The sequence below is a fragment of the Salminus brasiliensis genome, chromosome 23 (assembly GCF_030463535.1).
Source record: "Salminus brasiliensis chromosome 23, fSalBra1.hap2, whole genome shotgun sequence".
NCBI classification, from domain to species: Eukaryota; Metazoa; Chordata; class Actinopteri; order Characiformes; family Bryconidae; genus Salminus; species Salminus brasiliensis.
Genome location: NC_132900.1, coordinates 32,740,578 through 32,751,811, shown reverse-complemented (window position 1 = coordinate 32,751,811; position 11,234 = coordinate 32,740,578). Strand labels below are relative to the sequence as shown.

The following is an 11,234-nucleotide window of genomic DNA, read 5'->3' as shown; positions in this document are numbered from 1 at the left end:
TTGTGCAATAACAGGGCATGTGAGAAGCTAGTAAAAAAATGATTACAGTACAGTTATTCTAAAATTTGCTCAAACCTCGACCTTATGGGAGTCACTGCATAATGAGACAGAGGATGTGCTTTCTTTACACACTGCGGTTACAGACTAAATGTTTTTGTATAAAATGATGGAAATGAAGTACTTTTTCTTTTTTACTTTTCTTAAACGTGTACATTATTACCTTTACCTAATTTCATCAGACCACCACTGTCCGATCACACTAAGATCAGATTCCTACACATTATTTCTGTCATATAAAACATCAGCTCTTTACATTGTGCAAATTTTAACTTTTTACTTTTAATTGAATAACTGAAATGATCTCAAACTTCTGAGATTGAAATTTCACAGCATTAAAACAACAAAACAACTGGCTTTAAGAAACAATGGGTTTCATCACAGCAACACTACTACCTTTATCTCATAAAGGTTTTATCACTTGTCATTAAAATGCAGTTCTATAACTGCATATTTCATTTTGCATGAGACGTCCCTTATGTCCTTTTTGTCTCTCTGTTTGTTTCAGTGTCTAGAAATGAAGTTTATAATCTGCACATCGCAAATCAACTCTTTAATGTTGTCTGCAAGAATATCAACTTTAAACAGTTGAACTGGTCCGACTTTTTTAATTTTGAGAAGCTCTTGGTAATTTGGTGATTTTTAAAAAAAATTTTATTCACTGGCAGTTGATGAATAAATTAGGCATACCTCCGGTAGGTCACACAATGCAGCCATTATACGAGAGGGCTATTACATGACCTGCTGTTTAGAGTGGTTATTCCAGACCCGTGTTGAGTTTCCTTTGACGCAAAGGTTTTTAGTTCCCATTTACAGACACTCCACTGATGCTGTAATAATCTGTCAAACATGGTGGATGTAGTGTGATGGCATGGGCATGTAAGAAGAAGCAGGATTAATTCTAAAGTTTATAGAGTTTCTCAGATTCAGATACATAGAAAACAACAAAAACAAGATTCCTCTTTAGTGCCAAACAAAATAAAAGTCACAAAGACGCTAAATCCTGCATCCTAACCCTAGACACTTTCTGAAGATGACATTGAAAATATTTGACTAAAAATCCTAAACCCCAATTACAGCTGTATTTGCAGATGAATTCCCCACCGCTCCTAAGCACAGCTAGAGTACCTTAACCCAATCAATGGAAATGACTTGAGTGGATGAATTGAGGTTTAAGTGTAGTTTCCATCTCTCTATCTCTCTATCTCTCGAATGTTCATATGCTGATGTCCGCAGGTTTTCATGGGCTGTCCTCTTTATTTGTGAAGGAGTTACTGAGTTAGGTTTGAGTTATTGTAAAGCTGAGAAGGAGAAATGGGAAGATTAGGACTGTCTGAGAAAGTCTACAATTTGACCAGAGCGGTTCATTTCAGAGGCGCCATCTACTGGCAGACAAGTGCAAGCGCAAGCAACTTTCCTGATTAGCTTTCAAAAAACTATGAATTCCGGACAATACGAGTAGTGTTATTAAAGGCTGTGAGTGGAGCGTTCATACGAGGTCTATACATTTATGGCAGGTCAGTTTTATTTAGCGCTAAGAAGGAAATTAACATATTAATTTGAGAGGCGGTGTCTTGGTGAAGCAGGTCTCCCAAAGACATTCTCCTATTGGTTTAGAGCGAAGATGATGGCACAGTCTAAAACGTTATAAAGCTCTGTGGTGGCCAGTCAGTGTGGAAGAGAGGAGCAATAGGTCCTGTGTCTGCTTGAGAGAACATCCCAGAGATTACCCTGAACCATGAGTGAGGTAGGTGACTAGTGTTTTAGAACTAGGGTGTGAATGAATGTAATGAAAGAGGACTACACTGGGTTATTTGGAACACGTGGATTCTTATGAAAGAACATCATTTTCAGTTGTGTCCAGATTGCTTCCTACATTTTTACGTTTGCTTTAGTTTCCTTTGAGCAGATTTTACAGTAACCCGGCATGAGAACAGTAAATTCAGATAATGGATATGGTTTAGCACAGAATACAAAACAAGCAGACAGAACATGTTCAACATGAAAATGTTGTAGATTAGGTTGTAGGTTTATTTTTATTGATTTAAACAATTCAGATAATTTTCTTTAGCTGTTCAGAACAAGGAAGTAGGACGATTAGTGACCATACACTACAAAACTGCTTTATACAATGACCACTTTTTCTCCTCCATTTGAAATGGATACGTCTGAATTTTTATATCAGCCTATCCATTGGCAGTAGGAACTGCTTACATGAGCTACTTTATGCAGCTTTAGTAATAAATGTCAAAAGTGAGAGATTGTCCATGGCCAGAATACTGTACTTAACACAATTCTTTGGTTCTACACTCTCATCTCACAGTGTTGCACAGCTTATTATATTTATTAGTTTATTACCTTATTAGTGCTGTCTTGTTGTAATTGCTTTGCGTCCGTTCTTTTTAACACTGTGTTGTCAGAGAGTATAATCTGGTTTAAAACGATGGATTGTTTATACAGTAATTGAAAACCAAGTGAGAAACAGAGAACTAGCAAGACATCATTTTTGGGACCTATGCTTATAATTAACTATGCTTAAGAGGTTCTTATAGTCTTTCACAGATCAGGATAAATAATCAGCAACAGACATTTTTCAGTAAAGAACACTTATTCATCAGGGTGAACCTTAGTGTAGTGTTTACCATAGACTGCCATACTGTATAAAGAGCTATTTACATTTACATTTAAGGCGTTTAGCAGACGCTCTTATCCAGAACGACTTACAGAAGAGCTTTGCTATTTACCCAGGAAGAACCTCAGCTAGTGTGAATAGACTAATAATTCAGGGATACTTCTAAGCTTATTCTACTAAACACAAGTCAATATGGAGACCATAACACTCTACTCTTCACCCAAGTCCTCTCAGAAGAGGAGGGTCTTCAGTCTGGGTTTGAAGACAGTGAGTGTTGGACTCTGCTGTTCGGACACCCAGGGGAAGTTCGTTCCACCACTTTGGTGCAGGACAGAAAAAAGTCTGGACGCTCGTCTTCCAGCTATAGTTTGTATATCCTACCCTTTAATGAGTTCTTCTACAAAAACAATATATTAGCATACTGTTTGTAGAAGAACATATTAATTAATATTAACATATTATCAATTATTTTATCTTTTTATCAATTCTTTTGCTGTGCTGTACAGTCCTTTTTTCCACCGAATAGAAAAAGACCAAGGGTCAATATTGCCATTACTTTCTTCTGGGGTGAATTTTACTGTATTTTAGATGTAAGATATAAGACAGCAGAGCTGCACATGCTGCACTGTGCTCCTCCAAATCCACCAGTCGTTATCTTTTACATACTGGCTCATCTAGTGGTAGTCTCATGTTATTTTGTTAACTGCTTCATGTAATGTTTATCAGGCACACTAAAAAGAAGAACATTGTACACATATATAGAACATATATATATATATAAAACAACCCTGGGTGTCCGAATGGCAGAGTTGCTTGCTGTCTTCAAACGCAGACTGAAGACCCATCTCTTCCAATAGTACTTGGACAAAGTACTAGCTAAGGTTATTTCTGATTAAACAGTGAAGTTCTTTTGTGATGTTTATGATTATGAATTTTCCTCCACTGAGCTAGGGAACAATGAAGGAAATTTTTTTTTCAGATTTTCTTATTTTAAAACACATTTCGTTCTGTAGCAGACAGTCTTAAGGGATGAATCCGGATGCTGAACTGGGTTACCTGCCTAGATTTACAGAGGCTGACCTTCAAGTACAGATGAGATAATAAGTATAGGATTACATTTCAACACGAGTTCTCTGACTATAATGAAACTCTGAGCCTGCCTGTAGCAGTGTGAGCAAGCGTTGTTTTAATGTGCATCCACTCACTTTAAAGCCCGAATCAGACGGCAGGGGATTCAGTGCAGTTTGACGTCAGGGCTGCTGTATGCCCAGTGTTTTCTGTTCTAGAGAAAAAAGATTAAATGATAAATGCGTAGAACTGGACATTTCTTTTCTTTTTCAGAGACAAAGTGCATCATAACCCTCCAACCTCTTATAATTAGAAGTATAAGATTCTGCAGTTTTATGTGTATATGAATTCCACACTTTTAGCCCCTCCTGAATATGGACAAAATTAAGAACATGGTTGTTGACTTCAGGAGAGTACAAAGTGACCACTCTTCGCTAAACATCACTGCATTAACGTCTTGTTTGGGAATTCCATCTCAGACTGAATGACAAGAAAAGCCTCTTGACTTGAGTTTACTTGAGTTAAATTGAGTTACAGTGTGCATAGTGAATTATTTTAAGTCAGCACATGAACTGCATTATTATTTATTTTCCAAAACTGATACCAAAACTGGCCATAATTTTGTAACGTTGTCTGTGTACACCACCTCAGATTTGACTCTCAGATTTAATATAAGATGTTTAACAATACTGCATTACTGTTTATAAATTACAACCAGTTTTACACATTCCTCCATTATATCAAGCTCAAAAGTAAATGTTCAAAATAACAATTATAAATATAAAGATTATTCTGCCTGAATTTTGTTTCAGTAAGTGAAAAGCTGCTTTGTTGGGTTGAGATCAGATCACCCATCCATTTAAAAACATATTCAATTTATTTGCCTTAAGTTACAGTCCTATTTATTTTGCAAAATTTTAATGAGTCTGAGCAAATCAAGCTACATGCTTTGTGAACACTTCCTTTCCTTTGCTATATTTAAAGTAATCTTTATGGTTTCCGATGTTTTTCATCAGTCTAATCTGACCTTGCTGTTCTTGGATTTTACCAGTGGTATGAAGTAAAACGTCTCTTTGTTGTAGACTTTGACAGTGAGACATCAACCTCCTCTATTAGGGTTCTTGATTTGACTAGATGTTCTAAAGGGGTTTCACTTCACCAAGAAAAGAATTCTGCAGTCATCTACCTTAGTTGTCTTCTGGGGTCTTCCAGGTCCTCAGGTGCTGCTGAGCTCAGCAGTGCAGTCTTTCTTTTTTTGTTTTCTCAGTCTAATGATGACCTCCTTCACTTTCATCAACACTGGAATCAACTCCAGATCATTCACCTCCTTCATTTGGCTGTTTTGACTATGTAAAAATGCCTCTAATTCCTAAACAGTTAACACAATATTTTTGGACAAGGATAATGAAGATGCATTTTTGATTGATCACTTATTATTCATAGACGAGTATCTACTAGATTATAGGGAGTGATTGTAAAAGCACCAGCGATTGGAATATTGTATGATTGAATGGATACTGTAATTGATAAAACCATTATATTAAAAACTGCTCTTTAAACAAACTGATCTTTTTTCTTTCAGAGGCAAGGATCTGGGGCAATGGGTGGTAACAGTAAAACCTCTGGAGGACAAGGTACATTTATTTACCATTTTATACAGCACTTTCACAACAGCTGTATTCCAACTAAACTGCATTTACATAATTACAATATCAATATCATGTCATTGGGGGGATTCATATTGTGATGTTTTATGTTTTTGTAATAAATACAGCAATTCTTAAAAAGCTAAGGGGTTAATTTAGAAAGGAATAGTTAAATACCCTGTTTAGAAATGTATATTGCAGTTATACAGCTGCATATAGATCTTCCATATAGTAAACCTTGCATAGGATACTCATTACGCTCACTTTTTTTGATTGTTATTCTTTAAATGAGGAGTATGAAGAAAACGCCACCCGTAGGTATGCAGCACATTATACTTCTTATACACACAGCTCTTCTCACTGTACTCTACTCAGTCGGCCTGAGAAGCCCCCGACATCCTTGAGAAGACCTTGATGGCTGTGGATTTTTTGTGAGCTACAGTCACCAGAGACCTAAAGTTGGATACCACCCTCAACTCATCACAGCCGAGCATGAACTTCCTGCACCAGCTGAAGAAGTTCAACCTGCCTCAGAAGCTGCTGGTTTAGTTCCACACAGCAATCATAGTGTCATCACCAACTCCATCACAGTCTGATACAGCTCTGCCTCCAAACAGGATATTCACATCATTAGACCTGCAGTCCATTAGTGTTCACCTGACCACCCTGCCCAAACCATCACTGATCCAACCCCCTTTTTAGACGCCCACTCCCCAGGGGCTTCAGTCAATTGAGAGAAATAAAACTAGACAGCAGAAAAGCTTTACCCTCAGGCCGTCACACTCAACAGTTGCCGCACATTAGCATTCCTATATTAATCCTTCATTTTCATTTTATTGTCTCTTGTTTTCCTTATTCTATTGTGTTGTTACCGGTCTGCTTCACTCAGCACTTTAAATACTTTATTGTCAAATCTATGCATTTTTATGGGTATGGAGGTGTGTGTGTGTGCGTGTCTGTGTCTGAAAATCTTGAGTGACTAATTTATTTTATGTGCAAACATTTAATGTCCAAACCATTTGTCCCCAGATGCTTCCAAGAAGGATGTTCCTGAGGACTTCGATATCGACATGGACGCCCCAGAAACCGAGAAGGCAGCTGTTGCAATCCAATCACAGTACAGGAAGTTCCAGAAAAAGAAGCACGAAGAAAAGTCCTAATGGCTGTGGAAGGGGGACCCATCTTCTGTCCAGCAGGAAGGTTTCTGTACGGACTCAAGGAAGGAGTAAAGAATGAAAAAAAGGGAAGTAAAGATGGAATCTCTCAAGCATCGACATGTTTGTGTTCCATAATGTACTTTATTGTTCAATAAAATGTCAATTAGCCTGTACCCTTAAAAAATAAAAGGTGCAAAAGAAAAAACGTTAAATACATAAAATAATGGAGCAACGCCAAAGAAGAACCATTTTTGTTTCCCAAAAGTACATTTTAATGTACAGGGCTGTACAGAATTAAAACCACTGAATTTAAAGATTTTTTTAGGGAACATGAAGTGATTCCTCTATGACTTCGCTCCAGAGAACTAAAGGATTTGGCACCTTTGTTTTTAGGGGTGTATTTATTTTTCCTTAATTCCACTGTCAGAGTGTTTACTCTTACCTCTATACATGTTAGAAATGTAGTGATATACATTAAAATCCTAACCCAGAAAATCTCTTGAAACGACACTTCTTTTTAGGCTTGAAGTCGTGGTACAGTGCAGATTTCAGATTGCACATACTTTCTGTTACTGTGTAAAGCTAATGAAATAGGTTAGAATTATAGTAAATATTAGAGTTAAAAAAGTATTCTACTTCTAAAATAACCTATAAATACTGTATTGATGAATAATTTTCTGTATTGATGTGCTGTTTACTGAATTCCACACATTTTGGACAATTAATCTGCAGTTGTCTTTCTCTAGTTTGATACAGCAGATCACAAACATTCTTTGTTTGATAAAGATCACAACTTTGTGATTTGTGATTTCTTAATGTTTGTTTCAAGATAAAGGTGAAAAAGCCTATTAATAAACATTTTTGCTTCTCTAGAATTCCCACCTCTTGTTCTTTACCTAAACCAAAAACTTGTGTGGATGATTGTAGAAGTGTGTGTAGGGTTGTAGAAGTGTGTGTAGGGTTGTAGAAGTGTGTGTAGGGTTGTAGAGGTGTGTGGAGGGTTGTAGAAGTGTGTGTAGGGTTGTAGAAGTGTGTGGAGGGTTGTAGAAGTGTGTGGAAGGTTGTAGAAGTGTGTGTAGGGTTGTAGAAGTGTGTGTAGGGTTGTAGAAGTGTGTGGAAGGTTGTAGAAGTGTGTGTAGGGTTGTAGAAGTGTGTGTAGGGTTGTAGAAGTGTGTGGAAGGTTGTAGAAGTGTGTGGAGGGTTGTAGAAGTGTGTGGAGGGTTGTAGAAGTGTGTGGAGGGTTGTAGAGGTGTGTGGAGGGTTGTAGAGGTGTGTGGAGGGTTGTAGAGGTGTGTGGAGGGTTGTAGAAGTGTGTGGAGGGTTGTAGAAGTGTGTGGAGGGTTGTAGAAGTGTGTGGAAGGTTGTAGAAGTGTGTGGAGGTTTTAAATGGGATTAAAGGCCAAGTGCTGGGCTGGCAGATAGAGGTGGAACTGGTTGTAGGGTAAAGAGGTGAGTAATGGGAAAACCTTGAGGCGGAAGGAGGAGTTTCCTGAATGTGATTGTATTACAGTCAGATTTCATGGTGTTAGAAGAGACACACTGATTATTAATAAAGCAGCAAAAAATACTCACCTCAGTGTGCTCAGTGTGAGATCTGGACAAAGTGTTCCATGCAGAAGACATACACTATATTTCCAAATGTTTGTAGACAATGTTTGCTTATCCAATGGTTCTTCTAAAACTAAGGAGGCCTCTACTTTTGTCGAAGATACAGATATGTACAGATATTGGAAGATTGCCATGAGGATTTAATTGCATTCAAGGTATTCACTGGCGTTTCCCCACTCAAAAGAACTCAATTGACTTCTCCATAAGCTAATGCTGGGAAGCTTTATACCCCTCAAACCCACGCTTAGCATTGGGCAAGGGTCATGGACAGCTGCCCGAGCAAAGCCCATTGTATACTTTTCAATCCAACAAATGGAAAATGAAACATATTAGGAGAACATGTCGGTAGTTCTACAAGGGGGTCTGTTACTTTAATTCAATAAAAGAAAAAAAAAAAAACTAATCAGAAACAATTGCATTTTTGTTGCTTGAATGAAAATAATCAACCTAACCCTAACCCTAACCCTCCGTCAGGGCTCAGCATTCACCATAAAAAATATTTTGTAATACAGCATCATCTGTTGGCCAAAGTCACTAGATTATTGATATATAAGATATATAAGATATAAGATAATAAGATATATAAGATATAAGATAAATTAGACTTGTTCATGATTTTTGGAATCAGGATTGTTTGGCCCTAGTGACTTAAACTAAAAAGTGGCAACTGGGTACCAACTATTTTGCCAATTAAATAATTTACTATAATAACAACAATAAATCATGCATAGCCTTTTTTCTTAGAACTTCCAGAGTAATTTACAGCAGAAATAAACTAATCTTCACACTATAGTGTGTATAGTCCAATGTCATATGTTATACAACTTGTCAACTAATCATTGTCGAAGATAAAAAATTAAACCAATAAATTGAGTAATCACAACAGCCTTAAGGGCAACTTTATCCTAAATCAGCATTCTTACTCAATCGTACCCTGAAGAGGGACCTTGGAGTAATCTCCTCATATTACTGGCTGTGAGAGCTGTTTCTGCTGGACCCTGCACTGCATAATGTTCCCAGATTTCCCAGTGCTTGTCAACCTTTTTTTAAAGATTCAGTGTGAGTGAGTGAGTGAGTGAGTGAGTGAATGGTGCTCCACAACTGTACAAACCAAGCAAGTAACAGTGAGGCTGAAAACAAGTCAGTAAAGAGCTGAATCTGACTAGTGCATGACATGGTTATTGTTGGGAGACAAATCATTAGTTTGTCCATTTATTATCAATCATCTTCTTGTTATTCATTTTTCATGAGCATTACTTAATACATTCATATTTGTTAGTACTCCAAGATGTCCAAGAATTAAGAAATTATTAGTAAATCAAATTTACTTCATATTGCTCAGTTTAATCTTTTCCCCTCTTTTTAGCTTGAAACAGAACAGGCCTGGCCATCTACAAACAACAGAAAATATTCAATAGGTGAACCTTCCAGAGAAAACCTAGAGTTCCACTTTTCCAACACAATTGTTTTTATCCCAGTGGTGGAGTTTCTTGCACTGTTTGTGTTGAACATGCTGGATTTCTACCAGAGGGAGGAAAAAAGACAAGAGAATCCAACAATTTCGATTTCCTAATCAAACCAGATGTGTGCAAACATGACTAAGGACTTTATTTACCAAATATTTTCCCTGTTTTATCCACAAATAAAAGTGACCTCTTATATAATCAACATTATATATCTTCTTAGTGTGACAAAAATTCTCTTTAGGATTTTTCAGCTGAAGCTATCATCACCATTTCAGGTCTCCATGCAGTCCTTGGAAATCTCAACAACCTGACAAGATTGGAAAAAGTGAATATGCACCATCCATGTTACTCTCACTCTCCTCCTTCTGTTTCCTGTGTAATTGTTGGACATGTTGCCACGGTAAACAGCTACTCAATCATTGATCACATCCCAACATTAAAACAATCATGAATAAAGAAAGGAACATCTTCCACCTTCCTTCTTTTTTGTACTATTTTTTGATATTTTTTAAATCTATTTTATATAATAATAATAATGACTATAGAATTATCCTTGATATAAATTTAAAAGTAGTACCTCTGTCAATTTAAATAAATAATTTTGGCAATCTCCATAATGGTGTTATTTTGAAATAAACAAATGGTAAAGTAAAAAAGTCCAAATGACTGAGAGGAGGGGGGCAGAGTGAAGTGAGAGAGAAGCAGAAATAAACAGAGGAGAGATACAGAGAAAAAAAAACAAACAGATGCAAAGAGGAACTTTGCGGAAAGAAAACAAATGTCTTTAGGTTTCAGAAACATGTATTTACAGGGCTCATCTCACGCCACTGAAAAGTGCTCCTCTCTGCAGCAGAGCGATCAGCTGTTCTTTAATGCTCATGTCTGTGTGTGTCTGTTTGTCTGTGTGTGTGTGTGTGTGTGTGTGTGTGTGTGTGTGTATTTGTGTGTGCGCCGGTTTGTGTGCAGAGCTGTGCCCAGTGGTCCTGTGTTGTGGTCCTGTGTTATACGAGTGTGTAGGATTTTGCGTACGGGTTGTTGCTCTGTTTCAGGTGTCCTCTGGAGTCTAACAGTGATTCCTGTGAGCTGCTGAGTTTGGCAGCCTGGGCCAGGTCTCCAGGCTCGCGGTGGGGCAGTGTGGAGGCTGTCCCGGGCTGCCACTGCTGGGCTGCTTCTCTGCTCGGAGGGCCAGAGGAGGTGGAGGGGGCAGTGGAAGGGGTTTCGGAAGGGGTGGGAGCCAGCACTGCCGGTCGCTTCGCCGCACGACTTCTCTGCGGCTCCAAACACGTCTGTCCTGTGGCTTCCCGACTCGAACCGTGAGCTCCTCGGTTAAGCAGGAAGTCCATACGTAAGTAAGGGGGCAGGTGAACCAGTTCACCACCTGCAGATAGGAACAGGGAGCATGGATTCATAGTTAACATTAAGTAGTAACCCAGGTTTATAAATCCAGGTCCCAGTACAGCCCTGCCCTTTATTCTGGTACAGCTTTAGCTGCTAAGACATTTTCGCCGTCACAGCACGGTTACCAACCTCAGCACAGTGGAGGAAACTGTTTAATGTCTTGATTCATCTGAACACCCAGAGAACACACAGTAACAACCAG

The 11,234-nt window shown here is 38.1% G+C and overlaps 2 protein-coding genes across 2 annotated transcripts in view; one reads left to right on the top strand and one right to left on the bottom strand.

Moving 5' to 3' along the window:
• Window positions 1-1,740: 1,740 nt before the first annotated feature.
• pcp4b (Purkinje cell protein 4b) lies at window positions 1,741-6,563 on the top strand. The gene is made up of 3 exons (XM_072669216.1): window positions 1,741-1,804; window positions 5,340-5,391; window positions 6,433-6,563. Exons 1-3 carry the CDS (start codon window positions 1,796-1,798, stop codon window positions 6,561-6,563), a joined length of 192 nt encoding a protein of 63 aa, XP_072525317.1. The 5' UTR covers window positions 1,741-1,795.
• A 3,190-nt stretch (window positions 6,564-9,753) lies between these two features.
• The window catches only part of dscamb (Down syndrome cell adhesion molecule b), an 87,891-nt gene continuing 86,410 nt past the window's right edge, over window positions 9,754-11,234 (bottom strand). The window contains exon 33 of the mRNA XM_072669497.1: window positions 9,754-11,012. Coding sequence (XP_072525598.1) covers window positions 10,636-11,012 — 377 coding nt within the window. The 3' untranslated portion in view covers window positions 9,754-10,635. The remainder of the gene's footprint in view (window positions 11,013-11,234) is intronic.

What these genes read in the sequence shown, in the direction of transcription:
- pcp4b (XM_072669216.1), top strand. An exon ending in TAAAACCTCTGGAGGACAAG is followed by an intron (nt 5,392 to 6,432) that starts GTACATTTATTT and finishes ATTTGTCCCCAG; the next exon opens with ATGCTTCCAAGAAGGATGTT.